At 41.5% G+C, this 21,467-nt stretch overlaps 1 protein-coding gene across 1 annotated transcript; it reads right to left on the bottom strand.

Moving 5' to 3' along the window:
• Positions 1-7,405: 7,405 nt before the first annotated feature.
• LOC139380903 (aminocarboxymuconate semialdehyde decarboxylase) lies at positions 7,406-20,153 on the bottom strand. The gene is made up of 10 exons (XM_071124058.1): positions 20,002-20,153; positions 17,875-17,919; positions 11,225-11,321; positions 11,014-11,063; positions 8,970-9,206; positions 8,619-8,712; positions 8,404-8,499; positions 8,111-8,283; positions 7,838-7,936; positions 7,406-7,719 (listed from the first exon to the last, which is right to left on the bottom strand). Exons 1-10 carry the CDS (start codon positions 20,089-20,091, stop codon positions 7,657-7,659), a joined length of 1,044 nt encoding a protein of 347 aa, XP_070980159.1. The 5' UTR covers positions 20,092-20,153; the 3' UTR covers positions 7,406-7,656.
• Between the last annotated feature and the right edge of the window lie 1,314 nt (positions 20,154-21,467).

Genomic DNA, 21,467 nt, shown 5'->3' with positions numbered 1-21,467 from the left:
CAAGCTAACTGGCTAACGTTGGCTAGCTACGTGTTCTCGCGCTGACCATTTTACTCCCCCTTGCTGAGCTGATTAGACTGTTTTCATGTTATCCAGAGCGTAGATGACTGTAACTGTGCTGCTGTCAACAATTTCATTACTCTTTGACCCCACCGGCCATATTCAACCTGTGTTGAGTGTTTGTAAATTCATCAGTTATTCTGCTGAGAGCGCTCTGAAATCGGAGTAGAAGGCCAGAATTAACAGTCTATTGAAACGCACAACGACTATACCACTTAGCTAAGAATGATGTGAATAATCAAGCCAATAAACGTTGGGTAGTTAGACAGCAGATAGTTAATATACTGCCTGGCAAGTTCGATGTATTAGGTCACCATACACAAATTGTCAGCCAACGTAACTTAACTTATTTGAAAAGTCATTACTTTATTACAGTTATCAACATTTTGTTAACATTTGTAATAATTAGTTAAAGCAATGAATTTGTATCCGCTCTCATTGGACTTCGCCTGCATATTTTCCGCCATTTTCTTCAAATCTGAAAACGTTGTGAAGCCACTCCCATTTTCTGAAGAATTGCAAAATGGGCCATAAAAGCACGGAAATAGTGTCCACTGAATGAATACTTCGTATTTTCACGAATTTAGTACGACATCCGGGAACCTTTGGCATACTAACTTGGCATACTAACTAATATCCATACTATGACCAAAAAGTATACAATATACTTAATTCACGTCACTAATAGTGCGGTTAGTATGAGTATTCGAACACAGCTATAGTTTGCCTTTTTTTCAGTTTATGTGACAAAACAAGCTAGTGTAGAGAATCATTGTACCATCTAAACCGCTGAGAAAAAATATTTTCCAGAACCACAGATATTGCATTATCAGCTGTTTGAAGCTGGTGTGCAAAACAAAAGTAAAAGATGCAACAACAAAAAAAATGTAAGAACTGGAAGCAAAAAAATAGCGCACATAGAACAGATTTACAGCTTCTTAGACTTGCTTTCAATGAGACTGATAGATCTATAACTCATAGTTCTATGTGAATTTGGTCGGGTCGCCCAAAAAGTTACATATTGCAGCTTTAAAGCTAGAATCCTTAGATGCTACATCCGTTTTTGGACTTATAAATGAATGATATACCCATTGTTTATTGAAGAATTTAACTTGTAAATGCCTCTTACCACACGATAACCCAAAATATAAACTTGTTTTCCTCTAATGTTTGTAAACAATGCAAATGTAAAGACACTGTATAGCCTTAAAACATGGTTAAAACTATAATTTTGATATTATGGATGGTCAGTCCTTACATCGATAGCTATGTCTATGAAGAGTGGTTATGTTTCTCCAGCCCCACCCCTCAGCTTTTTACCTAAAAAGGGTTGAGGAACCTTTGGATATTGTTTCTTCTACTGATTGCCTCATTAAGAACACCCCTTTTCAAAAAAAAAATGTCAAAGACTCCATCCACTCGAGTCACAGACTGTTCTCTCTCCTATTGCACGGCAAGCAGTAACGATGCACCAAGTCTGGAACCAACAGCACTCTGAACTAGAGGTCGACCGATTAATCGGAATGGCCGATTAATTAGGGCTGATTTCAAGTTTTCATAACAATCGGAAATCGGTATTTTTGGACACCGATTTGGCCAATTTTTTATTTTATTTTTTAAACTCCTTTATTTAGCTTCGCAAGTCAGTTAATAAGAACACATTCTTATTTTCAATGACGCCTAGGAACGGTGGGTTAACTGCCTTGTTCAGGGGAAGAACAACAGATTTTTACCTTGTCAGCTCGAGGATTCAATCTTGCAACCTTACGGTTAACTAGTCCAACGCTCTAACCACCTGCCTTACATTGCACTCCACGAGAAGCCTGCCTGTTACGCGAACGCAGTAAAAGCCAATGTAAGTTGCTAGCTAGCATTAAACTTATCTTATAAAAAACAATCAATCAATCAATCATTATCACTAGTTAACTACACATGGTTGATGATATTTCTAGTTTATCTAGCGTGTCCTGCGTTGCATATAATCGATGCGGTGCACATTCGCGAAAAAGGACTGTTGTTGCTCCAACGTGTACCTAACAATAAACATCAGTGCCTTTCTTAAAATCAATACACAAGTATATATTTTTAAACCTACATATTTAGTTAATATTGCCTGCTAACATGAATTTCTTTTAACTAGGGATAATGTGTCACTTCTCTTGCAACAGAGTCGGGGTATATGCAGCGGTTTGGGCCTCCTGGCTCGTTGCGAACTGTGTGAAGCCTATTTCTTCCTAACAAAGACAGCCAACCTCGTCAAACGGGGGATGATTTAACAAAAGCACATTTGCGGAAAAAAAGCACAATCGTTGCACCACCACTGTAGCTAACCATAAACATCAATGACTTTCTTAAAATCAATACACAGAAGTATATTTTTTAAACCTGCATATTTAGCTAAAATAAATCCAGGTTAGCAGGCAATATTAACCAGGTGAAATTGTGTCACTTCTCTTGTGTTCATTGCACACAGAGTCAGGGTATATGCAACAGTTTGGGCCGCCTGGCTCATTGCAAACTAATTTGCCAGAATTTTACCTAATTATGACATAACATTGAAGGTTGTGCAATGTAACAGGAATATTTAGACTTATGGATGCCACCCGTTAGACAAAATACGGAACGGTTCCGTATTTCACTGAAAGAATAAACGTTTTGTTTTCGAGATGATAGTTTCCGGATTCGACCATATTAATGACCTAAGGCTCGTATTTCTGTGTGTTATTATGTTATAATTAAGTCTATGATTTGATAGAGCAGTCTGACTGAGCGATGGTAGGCAGCAGCAGGCTCGTAAGCATTCATTCAAACAGCACTTTTGTGTGTTTGCCAGCAGCTCTTCGCTGTGCTTCAAGCATTGTGTTGTTTATGACTTCAAGCCTATCAACTCCCGAGATTAGGCTGGTGTAACCGATGTGAAATGGCTAGCTAGTTAGCGGGGTGCACGCTAATAGCTTTTCAAATGTCACTCGCTCTGAGACTTGGAGTAGTTGTTCCCCTTGCTCTGCAAGGGCCGTGGCTTTTGTGGAGCGATGGGTAACGATGCTTCGAGAGTGGCTGTTGTCAATGTGTTCCTGGTTCGAGCCCAGGTAGGAGTGAGAAGAGGGACGGAAGCTATAATGTTGCACTGGCAATACTAAAGTGCCTATAAGAACATCCAATAGTCAAAGGTATATGAAATACAAATGGTAGAGAGAGAAATAGTCCTATAATTCCTATAATAACTACAACCTAAAACTTCTTACCTGGTAATATTGAAGACTCATGTTAAAAGGAACCACCAGCTTTCATATGTTCTCATGTTCTGAGCAAGGAACTTAAACGTTAGCTTTTTTAAATGGCACATATTGCACTTTTACTCCTCCAACACTTTGTTTTTGCATTATTTAAACCAAATTGAACATGTTTCATTATTTATTTGAGGCTAAATTCATTTTATTGATATATTATACTAAGTTAAAATAAGTGTTCATTCAGTATTGTTGTAATTGTCATTATTAAAAATACATTTAAAAAATTGTCTGATTAATCGGTATCAGCTTTTTTTGGTCCTCCAATAATCGGTATCTGCGTTGAAAAATCATAATCGGTTGACCTCTACTCTGAACAGCTTCTATGCCCAGGCCATAAGACTGGTTAATAGTTAGCTAAGTAGGTAACCAAGTACTTGCATTGACTCCTTTTTGCGCAAACTTATTTTGACTTATCACATACGCTGCTACTGTTAACTATTTGTCAGTTTATTCCTAGTTACAGTGCCTTGCGAAAGTATTCGGCCCCCTTGAACTTTGCGACCTTTTGCCACATTTCAGGCTTCAAACATAAAGATATAAAACTGTATTTTTTTGTGAAGAATCAACAACAAGTGGGACACAATCATGAAGTGGAACAAGATTTATTGGATATTTCAAACTTTTTTAACAAATCAAAAACTGAAAAATTGGACGTGCAAAATTATTCAGCCCCTTTACTTTCAGTGCAGCAAACTCTCTCCAGAAGTTCAGTGAGGATCTCTGAATGATCCAATGTTGACCTAAATGACTAATGATGATAAATACAATCCACCTGTGTGTAATCAAGTCTCCGTATAAATGCACCTGCACTGTGATAGTCTCAGAGGTCCGTTAAAAGCGCAGAGAGCATCATGAAGAACAAGGAACACACCAGGCAGGTCCGAGATACTGTTGTGAAGAAGTTTAAAGCCGGATTTGGATACAAAAAGATTTCCCAAGCTTTAAACATCCCAAGGAGCACTGTGCAAGCGATAATATTGAAATGGAAGGAGTATCAGACCACTGCAAATCTACCAAGACCTGGCCGTCCCTCTAAACTTTCAGCTCATACAAGGAGAAGACTGATCAGAGATGCAGCCAAGAGGCCCATGATCACTCTGGATGAACTGCAGAGATCTACAGCTGAGGTGGGAGACTCTGTCCAAAGGACAACAATCAGTCGTGTATTGCACAAATCTGGCCTTTATGGAAGAGTGGCAAGAAGAAAGCTATTTCTTAAAGATATCCATTTAAAGTTTGCCACAAGCCACCTGGGAGACACACCAAACATGTGGAAGAAGGTGCTCTGGTCAGATGAAACCAAAATTGAACTTTTTGGCAACAATGCAAAACGTTATGTTTGGCCTAAAAGCAACACCCTGAACACACCATCCCCACTGTCAAACATGGTGGTGGCAGCATCATGGTTTGGGCCTGCTTTTCTTCAGCAGGGACAGGGAAGATGGTTAAATTTGATGGGAAGATGGATGGAGCTAAATACAGGACCATTCTGGAAGAAAACCTGATGGAGTCTGCAAAAGACCTGAGACTGGGACGGAGATTTGTCTTCCAACAAGACAATGATCCAAAACATAAAGCAAAATCTACAATGGAATGGTTCAAAAATAAACATATCCAGGTGTTAGAATGGCCAAGTCAAAGTCCAGACCTGAATCCAATCGAGAATCTGTGGAAAGAACTGAAAACTGCTGTTCACAAATGCTCTCCATCCAACCTTACTGAGCTCGAGCTGTTTTGCAAGGAGGAATGGGAAAAATTTTCAGTCTCTCGATGTGCAAAACTGATATAGACATACCCCAAGCGACTTACAGCTGTAATCGCAGCAAAAGGTGGCGCTACAAAGTATTAACTTAAGGGGGCTGAATAATTTTGCACGGACAATTTTTCAGTTTTTGATTTGTTAAAAAAGTTTTAAATATCCAATAAATGTCGTTCCACTTCATGATTGTGTCCCACTTGTTGTTGATTCTTCACAAAAAATACAGTTTTATATCTTTATGTTTGAAGCCTGAAATGTGGCAAAAGGTCGCAAAGTTCAAGGGGGCCGAATACTTTCGCAAGGCACTGTATATGTACATATCTACCTCAATTGGGGCGGCAGGTAGCCTAGTGGTTAGAACGTTGAGCCAGTAACCGAAAGGTTGCTAGAGCGAATCCCTGAGCTGACAAGGTAAAAATCTGTTGTTTAAAAATAAAATAAAAATTATTTCACCTTTATTTAACCAGGTAGGCTAGTTGAGAACAAGTTCTCATTTGCAACTGCGACCTGGCCAAGATAAAGCATAGCAATTCGACACATACAACAACACAGAGTTACACATGGGATAAACAAAACATAGTCAATAATACAGTAGAACAGAAGAAAACAAAAGCCTATATACAGTGTGTGCAAATGAGGTAAGATAAGGGAGTTAAGGCAATAAATAGGCCATGGTGGCGAAGTAATTACAATATAGCAATTTAACACTGGAATGGTAGATGTGCAGAAGATGAATGTGCAAGTGGAGATGCTGGGGTGCAAAGGAGCAAGATAAATAAATAAATACTGTATGGGGATGAGGTAGGTAGATAGATGGGCTGTTTACAGATGGGCTGTGTACAGGTGCAGTGATCTGTGAGCTGCTCTGACAGCTGGCACTTAAAGCTAGTGAGGGAGATATGAGTCTCCAGCTTCAGAGATTTTTGCAGTTCGTTCCTGTCATTGGCAGCAGAGAACTGGAAGGAAAGATGACCAAAGGGGGAATTGGCTTTGGGGGTGCCCAGTGAGATATACCTGCTGGAGCGCGTGCTACGAGTGGGTGCTGCTATGGTGACCAGTGAACTGAGATAAGGCGGGGCTTTACGAAGCAGAGACTTGTAGATAACCTGTAGCCAGTGGGTTTGGCGATGAGTATGAAGTGAGGGCCAACCAACGAGAGAGTACAGGTCGCAATGGTGGGTAGTGTATGGGGCTTTGGTGACAAAATGGATGGCACTGTGATAGACTGCATCCAGTTTGTTGAGTAGAGTGTTGGAGGCTATTTTATAGATGACATCACCGAAGTCGAAGGATGCTTTGTTGCGATATAGGAAGCCAATTCTAGATTTAACTTTGGATTGGAGATGCTTAATGTGAGTCTGGAAGGAGAGTTTACAGTCTAACCAGACACCTAGGTATTTGTAGTTGTCCACGTATTCTAAGTCAGAGCCGTCCAGAGTAGTGATGCTGGACTGGTTAGCAGGTGCTAGCAGGGATCGGTTGAATAACATACATTTAGTTTTACTTGCGTTTAAGAGCTGTCGTTCTGCCCCTGAACAAGGCAGTTAACCCACTGTTCCTAGGCTGTCATTGTAAATAAGACTTGTTAACTGACTTGCCTTTTTAAATAAAAAATGACCTTGTACCCCTGCACATTGACTCGGTACTGGTACCACAGGAGGTTGGTGGCACCTTAATTTGGGAGGTCAGGCTCGTTGTAATCGCTAGAGCCAAATAAGTGGAATGGTTTCCACGGTTTCCATGTGTTTGATGCCATTCCATTGACTCCATGCAAGGCATGTAGGATGCATACAGGGATGATTTCTGTATTTTGAAAACTTGATTGCTGACAAGCAAAATATTTTTCGACTATGTCAACAATGGACTAATGAAACAAATACCCAAATATTGTTTTGGGGTGGAATTTTCCTGTAAATTAAGACCAAAAAGACAATTTTGACTTTGTGGCTGTGGAATCTGTACAGATTGGAGGCCCAGCAATCTACGGTTCATTCATTCATTCAGTTTCTCACCACTCTCTAATGGTCATGGCTAGAAGGGATACAGTTTTTGTCAAATTAACCTCAAACGTTTTTAGCTAACCCTAACCCTTTTCCTAACCTTAGCCCAATTCTCCTAACCTACTATTTTAATTTACCTAACCTGCTGCGTAAATTCTCCTAACCTGCTATGAAAAGACTGATCTGACAAAAGCTGTATCCCATCTAGTTAAAATCCTCTCTCACCTGCTGGCTTGTACAGCCGTTTGTTTGAATTTTGAATTAACTTAATTGACTGAATATTTGAAGCTGTCTGAAATGAACATTCCATTTTATTTAGTCATAAACAGCAAAAAGAGGGTTGACCACAGATGACTTCCAACACTGTAAACAGAAATCACGATAAATTAGCTAAATAGATGAAAAATATCTCCCTAATTAAACATTTACATTTCGGTCACACAATAGGTTGTATTTGTTTTATGGACCTGCCAATACTCAAGAGTAATTTGAAAGTCAAACATTGTTTTCCATTTTTGTTTTGACAATATCTTCATGCTGTAAATCACTGAAATCGTTCTCTTTCAATCCCCAAAAAGTCCAGTGCATTGCCTGCAAGCAGTTTGTCCTGAAAAGGAAAAGCAAACACATGAAAATTCATAAACCATCATGTTCCCGCTCTTATTCTTTTATCACAGACACTTTTTTTGCAAGAGAAAGGATGCACATTCAGTGTGTTACCTTACCTTTAAACCACCATCAAACTCCTTTATGGACTCTATTAATGTTCCTGGCTGCAGCTCACCCAGTGGGAATGGATAGTCTGTTCCTAACATCACCTTATCCTATGGAAGAAAATAATAAGAACTGAGACCGTAATAAACTCTTTTGTAAACTCTACCAATACAAACTTCAAACCTTCAAGCCTTTTAAACTACTTAGTAATGAGAAATATCATTTGTCTAGATCAGTGACGATAACTACATTGCCATTTAGAAATTAGACACATCACTGCATACCTTTCCAATCACATCAATAAGTAGCTTGAGGGCGATGGGGTCATGCACTAAGGAGTCAGTGTAGAAGGAGCCCAGGTATTTCCGTGGGTTGACTTTGTTATCCACAGCACAGAGGTCAGGTCGGACCTGGAACCCATGTTCAATTCGGCCAATAGTGAACGGGAAAGAACCCCCTAGGGAAAAAACTTTGCTTCACACGTCAATCTTTCAAGGGTGATTCTTGGATTCTCCTAGCTCACACTTTCACTGTTTACTGAATGTCATTATTTGTTCCTCTATATATTGTAAATTACCTCCATGAGCAAAGCAGACCTTCAACTTGGGAAATCTCTCAAAGACACCTCCGAAGATCATTGAGCAAATGGCCATGGTAGTCTCAGAAGGCATACCTGTACAAAAAAAATAAAACAAATAAAAGTTTACTCATTTGTGACAACGTCATCCAGGTAGGCTGTGACACGGCATTTGATTGATCAGAACAGAGCTGAGTCTTTACCCTATCACTCACCCACTAACCAGGGGAGCCAGTACTTGGCCATCCTCCCATCGATCTGCATGTCCCATGGGTGTACAAACAAGGAACAGTTCAGTTCCTCAGCAGCCTATAGAAAAGCGGGAATATCACTCATGATTTTCATAATCGACATCATTACACAGTCATGATGAATTGATACTCGAACATCAAATGTGTCTAGTTCCACTAATATCTGGTCCACAAACTATCTTAGGTGTAGTCTAGAAAGAGCAAGAGTATGATTTTCAATGGTGTTTCTATCTGGCTTTGTAACACTATAGCTGGAATATCATTAGGAATATAGCTGCCCATTTAAATAAATCAATTCACTTATATGGCTCTTACAGCATAGATTGGGTAGAGTTCGGGGGCGTTAAGATCCCAGGTGTTAATGTGTGAGCCGATCTGTACACCAGGGAAGCCCAGCTGCCTAACACAACGCTTCATCTCCAGCACAGCCAGGTCAGGAGCCTGCATGGGCAGGGTACCCAGCCCCACGAAGCGTCGGGGGTGGAGCGCCACTGTCTTAGCCAGGTCGTCATTCAGGATCCCACACAGGTCCAGGGTGTCATGAGGTTTGGCCTGTCACAACAGGGAAGTGAACCCAACACAACCAAAGCCTTAGTAATGCATTGGCAGCTATGTTTACAGAGAAGTAAGCACATCAAAGTCTTAGAAAAGGGAGAAGTGATGTAAAAAAAAAAAAACATGTCAGAGAGTAAAAGTAAGGATATATTTTTTTATTTTTGCATTGTAACTTAAAAAATACCATAATATATCTGGCACTAATAGTGGAATGATAGAGTTTCACAGTATTACTTACCCAACAGTGTTTATGATTGGCTGTAATATTCACCTGTTGATTTCTCCCACCAGAGCAGCATCTGTTGTCAAACTGGGAAAGCTGTTCTGACTTTTTGGCTGTGTGGTCTTGTGGAAATCGCTCTGTCATTTCCTGGTTGCTAAAATTCTACACTGTTCACTCAATTTCAGTGTGTGGTTGCAACCTGGTCTCAGAGCATTTCTGCTTATTTTGTATGTTAATCAGATGATGCTCCAATTAGTATGATATGTTACATATCATATGGTATGTATTAGTTTGTGAATGTCCATCACCTATTTTGTATGATAAATTGTGAATTATAATGTGTATGATATTTTATATGTTACATGTTACGAATTTGCAAAATGTACAATATATTACAAATTTGAAAAACTTTCAATATGTTACAAATGTGCAAAACCTATGGTATGTTCCAAATTCTAGCTAGGTGGCTAGGTGGCTAGGTGGCCAACATCATTAGCTAGGCTAGGGGTTAAGGTTAGGACTAAGTTTAGGAGTTAGGTTAAATTGTTAAGTTTAGCGTTAGAGGAAGGCTTAGCTAAAAGAGTTAAGGTTAGCGTTAGGTGAAGGGTTAAGGTTAGGGTTAGCTAACATGAAAAAGTTGCTAATAAGGTCAAATGCTAAAGTTGTCCATGATGATATTTGACCTCACAACATTCCCGTTATCTGCCCACCCATCCACCCCAACCTAAGTAACCCTCTGTCTTATATAACCATACCAAACGTAACATATCGTACCAATGGAATGTCTTGGATTCAGGTACAGAATAAAAACAAAATGCTCGGAGACCAGATTGGTGAGAAAACAAGCACTGAATAGTGTAGGGAATCAGTGTACCATCTAAATCCTTGTGAAATATCTTTCAATAACAAAAAATATTGTTTTTACAGCTGTTTGAATGAAGCTGGTGGACCAAAACCAAACGCTTCAAAAAGCCTTTTTGGTCCCACAGCTTCAAACAGCGGTGAAAACTATATTTTTTGGTACAATGATTCCCTACAATATTCAGTGCTTGTTTTCTCACATAAACTGAAATTGAGCGAACAGTGTAGAATTGTAGCAACCAGGGAATGAGTGATTTCCACTAGATATCACAGCCACAAAGCCAGAACAGATTTCACAGTTTGACAACAGATTCTGCTCTGGCGGAAGAAATCAATAGGCGATTATCACAGCCAATCACAACACTGGCGGGTAAGTAATGCCGCGTTCAAAACAACCTGGAACTCTGAGAAACAGGAGGTCAAATCATGATGTCAGTGATCTTCAGGTCGGAAAGTTGGAGCTCTAGAAAGAGGCCTCGAGTTGGAATTCTGAGTAGAAGCTAGTTTTTTCCCCGAGTTCCCAGTTGTTTTGAACGCGCTGAGGTCAGAAGTCGGGGATTTCCGAGTTCCCATTTCCGAGATCCCAGTTGTTTTGAATGTGGCATAATAGTGTGAAACTATTAGCGCCAGATATATTATGTACATTCTCTGAAATATCCTATGTGAAGCACCTTTAACAAAAATCTGCTGTTTATTTTTTCCCCTTGCAGACAGACTTACCCAGTAGTTAAACATGACAGGCACTGTGGACAAGGCTTGGACCGTCACCCCTAAAGTAGATCATCATCATCATCATCATCATCATCATCAAAACCCACAACATTACAATACAGACTTACTTTACAGGCAACGTGAATGACTCTGCTGGCTTCAAAATATGCTGCCAAGAGGATTTTGACATGAGGATGATATTGAATATGTGTGTATATACCGTGTGCATCCATGTCCCGAATCCTTGCGGCTGCATCCCAACAGTTCTCCTGGATCACGCGGAACAACTTCCCGTCTTTCATCATTTTTGCTTCCCCCTAAAATATGGATTGGCACAAGACTCCAGAGAATGAAGGACACTTGATTTGTTCTTTTTTTGGTTTCTATGCCCTCCATTGTCTTCATTGCTTCATGCCTACAATTTCTGTTTGATGAGCAAGATGATGTGCCACTAGAGATTCTGAGTTCGAGTCCAGGCTCTGTGGCAGCCGGCTGTGACCGGGAGACCCATGGGGCGGTGCACAATTGGCTCAGCATCGTCTGGGTTAGGGGAAGGTTTGGCCGGGATCGATGTCCTTGACTCATTGTGCACTAGTGACTCCTGTGGCGGGCTGGGTGCAGTGCATGCTGACACAGTCGCCAGGTGTACTGTGTTTTCTCCGACACATTGGTGCGGCTGGCTTCCGGGTTTAGTGGGCTGAGGATGCACGGCTCTCTACCTTTGCCTCTCCCGATTCCGTATGGGAGTTGCAGCGATGAGACAATACTGTAACTACCAATTGTGGAGCAAAAGGGGTAATAAACAATAGAAAAGAAAAAAACAAGAACACTTCTATGTCATATAAGAAGCAAATCACTCAAGTGGAATTGAAATGTGTATGTGTAATCAGCCACCTGATGGCAGCAAAGAGAAACATTTGGAAACTAGAAAGGGAGTTGAAAATGTCTCATTGGCTATTACTTTACATTCAGGTGTCAACACACACAACAGCAAGTACTCACACACACACATAAGCTGTGTTTACAAGCAGCCCAAGGCTGATCACTAATTGATAATTTAATCAATCAGATCAGTTCTGAAAAAGATCTGATGTGAAAAGATCTGATGTGATTGGTCAATTGGACCAATTAGGGTAACAAATACTTCAACACAGTCATAGTGACACACAGGTGTTGCTGGATCCAGTGGGTCTCAGTGTCTGTATGAAATCTTACTGTGCTGCCCACTCACTACCCACAGGTGGCGCCAAGAGGGAGGGTTGGCTTTGTGTTAGCCTCGCCGAGAAACAGTTTTCGAGACGTGACAACGATGTGATTTTTGAGGTATGGCAACACTAGACTAGCTTTGTGTGAATGAGATCTTGTAGAGAGCCCAGGAGAGCCTGAGTAGAGGGCTGGCCTGCTCATTAGGCAGGATTAGGTGGTCGCCTACAGCCACAGATTGACAAGGGCGGAATTTTCTGAGCTAAACTGACCAAGATGCACCTCCAACAATACATAAAACCTCACATAATTCTGGCCAAAATCAACAACAATTTCTCTCAACCAATGGTATTTGGGTTTTTAGGGGAGTATTGATGCCACGCTGTGATAAGCAGTGCCCACTTTGTCAAAGGCAGTGAGGCAAAATATTTATCTTGTCCATTCTCAACGTGCCTCTCCAGGGTCCTCTTGGAGAGACACATCGCTGCAGCGCCCTACCAACATTCCGTCAAGAAAAAGAATGTACCATAAATAATGTAGCAGATATAGCACATGGTAGAAAAGAGTATGTGGAGGTACAATGTAATGAGACGGACACTTTTTACATCATGCAGGTTTCTCCTACCTAATAGCCTAACCTAAATGATGCCCGATCAAATAAACAATGTGCTGACATGTTAACAAACAACATATCCTAAAAACAGGACACGTCAAAGTAAAATGGACAATATGGGATGGACAATCAGGCTACTCAACTGCTGTCCAGGAGTTTCATCCCGTGAGCTAAAATATGATGCGGTTTCAAGTTTGTATCCTTACATTTTTTACAAGCTGATCATAGCGAAAAATAAAATAATTTTGCATTTCTCGCTGGGTAAACACATTGCAAATAGGCTCAGGATAACTCCTCCTGATAAAGTTTGGGAGCTGATATTCAGAGCTTAAATTAGCCAAACCGATTAGTTGGAATCAGGACCAATCAAACCAATTCACATTTTATTTTTCACTTGCGCACGAACACAACAGGTGTAGACATTACAGTGAAATGCTTACTGACAAGCCCTTTAATCAACAATGCAGTTTTAAGACAAATAAGTGTTAAGAAAGTTTTTACAAAAAAAACAAAAGAAAAAAATACATACATTTAAAAAATTTAAATAAAGAAGAAAAATAGAAAAATAACAATAACTAAGGATCATTAACAAAATAACAGTAGCAAGGCTATATACAGGGGGTACCGGGTCAGAGTCAATGTGCAGGGCACAAGTTAGTCGAAGTAATTGAAGTAATATGTACATGTAGGTAGAGGTAAAGTGACTGCATGGATAATAAACAGAGAGTAACAGCAGCGTAAAAATGGGGGTGGAGTGGGGGTGACAATCCAAATAGTCCGGGTGGCCATTTGATGACCTGTTCAGGAGTCTTATGAAGCCATTTAGACCTAGACTTGGTGCTCTGGTATCGTTTGCCGTGCGGTTGCAGAGAGAACAGTCTATGACTAGGGTGGCTGGAGACTTTGGCAATTTTAAGGGATTTCCTCTGACACCGCCAGGTATAGAGGCCCTGGATGGCAGGAAGCTTGGCCCCAGTGATTTTTCTGGGCCGTACGCACTACCCTCTGTAGTGCCTTGCGGTCGGAGGCCGAGCAGTTGCCATACCAGGCAGTGATGCAACCAGTCATAAAGCTCTCGATGGTGCAGCTGTAGAACTTTTTGAGGATCAGAGGACCCATGCCAAATCTTTTTTCCGTCTCCTGAGGGGGGATAGGGGTTCTTGTGCCCTCTTCACGACTGTCTTGGTGTGTTTGGACCATGATAGTGTGTTGGTGATGTGGACACCTCAACCTGCTCCACTACAGCCCTATCAATGAGAATTGGGGCACGCTCGGTCCTCCTTTTCCTGTAGTCCACAATTATCTCCTTGTCTTGATCACGTTGAGGGAGCGGTGGTTATCCTGGCACCACACTACTAGGTCTCTGACCTCCTCCTTATAGGCTGTCTCATCGTTGTCGGTGATCAGGCCTACCACTGTTGTGTCATCGGCAAACTTAATGCTGGTGTTGGAGATGTGCTTGGCCATGCAGTCATGAGTGAACAGGGAGTGCATGAGGGGGCTGAGCACGCACCCCTGAGGGGCCCCCGTGTTGAGGATCAGCGTGACAGATGTGTCGTTACCTACCCTTACCACCTGGGTCGGTCCGGCAGGAAGTCCAGGATCCAGTTGCAGAGTGAGGTGTTTAGTCTCAGGGTTCTAAGCTTAGTGATGAGCTTTGAGGGCACTATGGTGTTGAACGCTGAGCTGTAGTCAAAAAATAGCATTCTCACATAGGTGTCCCTTTTGTCCAGGTGGGAAAGGGCAGTGTGGAGTGCAATGGAGATTGCAACATCTGTGGATCTGTTGGGGCGGTATGCAAATTGGAGTGGGTCTAGGGTTTCTGGGATAATGGTGTTGATATGAGCCATGACCAGCCTTTCAAAGCACTTCATGGCTACAGATAAGAGTGGTACAGGTCGGTAGTCATTTAGGCAGGTTACCTTGGTGTTCTTGGTTACAGGGACTATGGGGGTCTGCTTGAAACATGTAGGTATTACAGACTCGGTGGGGGACAGGTTGAAAATGTCAGTGAATACACTTGCCAGTAGGTCAGCGCATGCTCAGAGTACACATCCTGGTAATCCGTCTGGCCCTGCAGCCTTGTGTATGTTGACTTGTTTAAAGGTCTTACTCACATCGGCTGTGGAGAGCGTGATCACACAGTTGATGAACAGCTGATGTTCTCATGCATGCCTCAGTGTTGCTTGCCTCGAAGCGAGCATGGAAATGATTTAGCTCTTCTGGTAGGCTTGTGTCACTGGGCAGCTTGCGGCTGTGCTTCCCTTTGGAGTCTGTAATAGTTTGCAAGCCTGAGTTTGCAAGCCTGACGAATCAGGAGGATAGAGTTATGGTTAGATTTGCCAAATGGAGGGCGAGGGAGAGCTTTGTATGCATCTCTGTATGTGGAGTAAAGGTGGTCTAAAGTTTTTTTTCGCTGGTTGCACATGTGACATGCTGGTAGAAATGAGGTAAAACGGATTGAAGTTTCCCTGCATTAAAGTCCCCGGCTACTAGGAGCTCCACCTCTGGGCGAGAATGGTCTTGTTTGTTTATGGACTTATACAGCTCATTGAGTGTCGTTTTAGTGCCAGCATCAGTTTGTGGTGGTAAATAGACAGCTATGAAAAATATAGATGACAATTATTTTGGTAAATTGTGTGGTCTACAGCTTATCATGAGATACTCTACCTCAGGTGAGCAAAACCTTGAGATTTCCTTAATATTAGATTTTGTGCAACCGCTGTTATTTATAAATAGACACAGACTGCCACCCCTTGTCTTACTGGAGGCAGCTGATTTATCTTGGACCAAAAACCCAGAGAGCAGTACGAGTCGTTCAGCCACGACTCGGTGAAACATAAGATATTACCATTTTTAATGTCCAGTTTGTAGGATAGTCTTGATTGGATCTGATTCATTGTATTATCCAATGATTGCACGTTGGCTAATAGGACTGATGGTAAAGTCGGATTACTCACTTGCCGTCAGATCCTTACAAGGCACCCAGACCTACGTCCCTGATATATTTGTCTCTTCTTCATGCCAGAATGACAGGGATTTGAGCCTCATCGGTGTCTGAAGTAAATCCTTTGCGTCCGACTCGTTAAAGAAAAAGACTTTGTCCAGTACGAGGTGAATAATCACTGTCCTGATATCCAGAAGCTCTTTTTGGTCATAAGAGACGGTGGCAGAAACATAAGTTACAAATGACATGAAAAAACACACACAATACCACAATTGGTTAGGAGCCTGTAAAACGGCAGCCGTCACCTCCGGCGCCATCTTCTCTATCCAGTCTGGACCAGCCTTGATCCATAATAAAGCCAATGCAAAAGTATTTTTAACAAACGGAGGGCCTATGAAACGGAGGGCCTATGAATGCCTGGATGGGCATTCATAAAATTCCATTGAGGGCCAACGTGGTAGGCCACACCCCAGTAAGCACGGGCCGACGTGGTAGGCCACACCCCAGTAAGCACGGGCCGAAGTGGTACGCCACACCCCAGTAAGCACGGGCCGACGTGGTAGGCCACACCCCAGTAAGCACGGGCCGACGTGGTAGGCCACACCCCAGTAAGCACGGGCCGACGTGGTAAGCTACACCCCAGTAAGCACGGGCCGACGTGGTAGGCCACACCCCAGTAAGCACGGGCCGACGTGGTAGGCCACACCCCAGTAAGCACGGGTCGACGTGGTAGGCCACACCCCAGTAAGCACGGGCCGACGTGGTAGGCCACACCCCAGTAAGCACGGGCCGACGTGGTAGGCCACACCCCAGTAAGCACGGGCCGACGTGGTAAGCTACACCCCAGTAAGCACAGGCTGACGCATTCTGGACATAATTTTTTGGTCCTGTCCGGACGGCTTTGATTTCCATGTCCACGGACGTTGGTTTTTGGTACGATCCGACCCAAATCTGAACATATCATACACGTCTTTGTTTGGTTCAGATTGTGTCCGGTCTGGACCAGCCTTGTTTTGTCCCAAACATAGACGTCTATAAATGACGGCTATTTAATTTTCATTCAGAACTGAAAATGTATCTAATTTCAACATCTGGAAAAGTACGTATTTTAGAAGTCTTTTCAACATAATTTTGCTTACTGGTACTATTCTAGTAGGGGAGCCAATGTTTTTGTCTCGTCTAGGGAGGCAGAATGGCCAGGACCAGCCCTGCCTATGTAGTAGCATTGCAGGCCAAGGTAACTGCTGTGTGTGGCATTATCACATCTCATGGAACATGGGCAGGCAAGCTCTCATAACAAGGAGTTAGATCACATCTCAATTCAGTGAGAACAATGTACACCACATATACAAATGACAAGTACACTACAGCTCCATTCAACTTTGAAAGCTTGCTGATACATGGACTAAATAGGCTGCATGCTTGATACACGGACTAAATAGGCTGTATGCTTGATACACGGACTAAATAGGCTGTATGCTTGATACACGGACTAAATAGGCTGTATGCTTGATACACGGACTAAATAGGCTGTATGCTTGATACAAGGACTGAATAGGCTGCATGCTTGATACACGGACTAAATAGGCTGCATGCTTGATACACGGGCTGTATGCTTGATACACGGACTAAATAGGCTGCATGCTTGATACACGGACTAAATAGGCTGCATGCTTGATACACGGACTAAATAGGCTGTATGCTTGATACACGGACTAAATAGGCTGTATGCTGTATAACGTGAAATCTGTTGCTAAAGTCTGTAATTAATGATGCATCAAGTAAAGCATTTAATTTCCATTATGCTGTAGAATGTGCACATTTGATCAGTATATGGAAAGGTAACCGAAAACATATTCTTTAACATTCAATGTTTTTTTCCCCCATTTTTTTTCTATTGTGTTATTGACTGTACGTTTGTTTATCCCATGTGTAACTCTGTGTTGTTGTTTGTGTCGCACTGCTTTGCTTTATCTGGGCCAGGTCGCAGCTGTAAATGAGAAGTTGTTCTCAACTGGCCTACCTGGTTAAATAAAGGTGAAATTAAAAAAAAAAAATATATATATATATATATTGTACTGTACTGTTGAGTAACCTTGAGACTCACCTTGCAGTGATGGTGAAGCTGGATAAATCCATCATATCCATATCTCTAAAGAACAAATAAAACTGTCATTAGAGTGGGTTTATGCCATCATGATAATGAATAGTTAAGTGTTTTGCTAAGCATAGGACATTTTGAATTTCCTGATGTTATTTTAAAACATTCACAAAGTCATATCTAATGGCTTGCATGTATCGAAAGCTATAACTTTCATTGCTTGTCATTATGCACCTCGGGGTTCTGCTTGTTACGCAAAGTAGGCCTGCAGGGATCAAAAACAGACCAGCCAATGTCATAAGCCATTTTAATTGGAGAAAATTACCTATGAACCACTTTCACAACAAATGGGAACAGAGACAGAAAGGGAGGAATCGGGACGCAATCAACACCATCCCATTTCAGTTCAGTGATATGCATACGGATGAACCCTGAAACAGCCCAAAATGATTAATAATATCCATCCCATAGGATCAACATCCTCCTCAATTTAGACTGAAGATAGCTTCCCTGTATGAATACTAAGTGGGTTACATGTCCTTGAACTTGCCACGAACCCCAATGCAATTCCTTTATGTTTGAATACAGTTACATTTCCTCCATCCATCTCAACAGTGTTAGAATGCTTGTGGGATCAGGTAGCCTAGCGGTTATGAGTGTTGGGCCAGTAACTGACAGGTTGCTGGTTCAAATCCCTGAGTCGACTTGGTGAAAAATCTGCCTTGAGCAAGGCACTTAAACCTAATTGCTCTGGATAAGAGTATATGACAAAAATGTTGCTGTTGTTTTATGTAGGAGTGGCATGGGTCTTGAACAGGTTGCAGCCGTTTATCTGGTCCTAAGAGTAATAGGTCTAACTTCAATATGGAATGGAATGGGATTTGTTCATTCATTTTATTCATTGAGTCCACAGGTTGGCGCAAAATGCACAGGGCAGAACACACGATATCTCTAATGCAGCCATGTTGTTTAACAACACTGTTGTAATCATGTCTGTATAATAAACTAGGAGTGGCATGGGTCAATATTTTATTATTTTTTAAAAATGTTATTTTACCTTTATTTAATAACAAATTCTTATTTTCAATAACGGCCTAGGAACTGCCTTGTTCAGGGGCAGAACGACAGATTTTTACTTTGTCAGCTCGGAGATTCAATCTTGCAACCTTTCGGTTACTAGTCCAACGCTCTAACCACGAGGCTACCTGCCGGCAATATGATGCAATTGGAGTCATGTTGACTATCAGGGTGGCCGGGCCTCTGTCCTGACTGACTCCTGTTGCTCTCTGTGGCTTTCTCACCCCCACAAAGGAACATTTGTTCCCAGGATAAAACATGGTGTTTGTTCCAAGTGGCTCACTATATAGGGCACTACTTTTGATTTGGACCATGATTCCCACAAGTCGTAGTGAATGTTGGGAACCTGGTGTCATTTGGGACGCACTCATGAACAATCATTAGCTAAGGTCAGGCCTATTGACAAAAAGACCGCCTTTAAAGGAATGGGTCACTGCCAAGCATTGATTAATGTTTAACAAGTCAGTGCAGAGGGGTGGTAAAACTTCTCACAGGATTTCCTTACTGGCTGCATAGAAAATATAAAACCATTTCTTCAGAGTTCTCGATGATATTCTTGTTAGTTTCAAATTAACAATCTTCATCAAGGACTTTGGCATTCTGACAAACACAGTTATAACATGTTACTTAAGTCATTCCATGTTATTGTGCTAAAATAAACGTATTCTGTTTATTGTTTAGCAATGTGTGGTGGGTGTCATAGGCCTTCATGATTTTGCTCTAAAACTAATGGTACGTTTTTTTGCCAGATTGGAGGACTCAGAAAAAAAACAAAAAAAAAAACACAATTAGATAACCAGATGTATTGATTGAGACAAGATATAACTTCTAGATCCACTACAGCCTGTGCAGTGCCAAGCAGTGTGCGCATTCGGCAATGTGCGCGACTGTGCATAATGGCATTCTGTAAATCAAACGTCAGGTAGACTATTAATAATGCATCATGTACCGGGTACGAGAAGTAGCCTGATAGATCACATCCTTTCTATTTCATTTAAAAAATATATAAAAGTTGTCAATGCATCTTGTAAAGTAGTATGGTATCACAAAGCCTACCTCTTTCAGATTGGGCCATTCCTTGGGTAAAATGTGATTATGAATATCAATCTTCATCCTGATCAATCTACTACGACAAGTGTTTTTCATACATTTCGCCTAATGTGAGACAGGTAGTAAACGGTGTCTATCATGATCATTGAGCAAGGTTATTCTCCGCCCTACTGCCCTGCCCCCTAACACCCCAGTGAAAAGCAGGTGAATGACTGACAGGGCATAGTCTCTTCTCACAGACACCGTGCCAGAGACATGGGCGGACTGGGACAAGAAATCGGCATTTCTAACACACCGGACCATTTTTTCCTCGAGACCTCCATTATTAGCCGGATATTGTTGATTTTGAGGGGAAAAAAACAACAAGTCAGACCAGCCCATCTGGCATTTGGGCAAATAGTTCTAGGGCCAGACCGCTTCTAGACTCACAGACAGGGCACATCTCATTTATGGATGGACAGGGTTTTTACACACAGCACCCAAAGAAATAACTGGGGCTGATCAAAAATATCCAATACATCGAGAAGAGAGGAATGTATGTTCACTTTCCTCTTCATGTAGGTTATCCTTCAATCAGGTGTTATTATCAGGGGGTCATAAATATTTGTGTAGCAGACTTATTGACTAATAGTTAATCTGTGCACCGGGGACACAAAGGGTTTTGATGACACCCCCCCCCCTCTCTCCCAAATGCAGCATCTGTTGTGCTATAGGCTATCTACATGAGGTCCTGCATTACAAGAACATGCCGAATCAGCAGGTTATACTATGAGCCTCATTTTCGATCCAATGTATTACAGACACATGCAGTAGTATAGAACATGGTCAAATGACTTAGGCTATTGGATAGCCTATAAGTTGCAAAAACAAAACCTATTTTTGTGTTGATTGGTTGAACCAGAGAGAGTATTCTAGTTTATTATACAGTCATGTTTACAACAGTGTTGTTAAACAACATGGCTGCATTAGAGGCATCATGTGTTCTGCCCTGTGCATTTTGCACCAACCTGTGGACTCATTGAATAAAATGAGTGAACAAATCCCATTCCATTCCTTTCCTTATTGAAGTTAGACCTATTATTCTTAGGACCAGATAGAACAGAACAGCTGCAACATGGACTCATGGCTCCACGTAACATAGTAAAGGTAAATCTGCCTCCCTCCATTTCCATTTAGTATGACATGTTACGTTTTGTATGGTATGTATTCATTCTTGGATGTTCATCGTTCATTTCATATATGTTACAAATGACAATTCGTATATGTTATGAAACGCAGTTCATACATCATGTTATGAATATGCTATATTTATGATACTGTACGAATTCCAATTTGTTTTGGGTCACGTTAGCTAGGTGGCTAACATTAGCTAGCTAGGGTTATGTTATGGTTAAGGTTAGGACTTTGGGTTAGGGTTTATGATTAGGGGAAGGGTTTTAGCTAACAGGCTAAGTAGTTGCAAAGTAGCTAAA

The sequence above is a fragment of the Oncorhynchus clarkii genome, chromosome 22 (genome assembly GCF_045791955.1).
Source record: "Oncorhynchus clarkii lewisi isolate Uvic-CL-2024 chromosome 22, UVic_Ocla_1.0, whole genome shotgun sequence".
Lineage (NCBI taxonomy): Eukaryota > Metazoa > Chordata > Actinopteri > Salmoniformes > Salmonidae > Oncorhynchus > Oncorhynchus clarkii.
The sequence above is the reverse complement of the archived record's forward strand: the minus strand, read 5'-3'. Positions and strand labels throughout refer to the sequence as shown.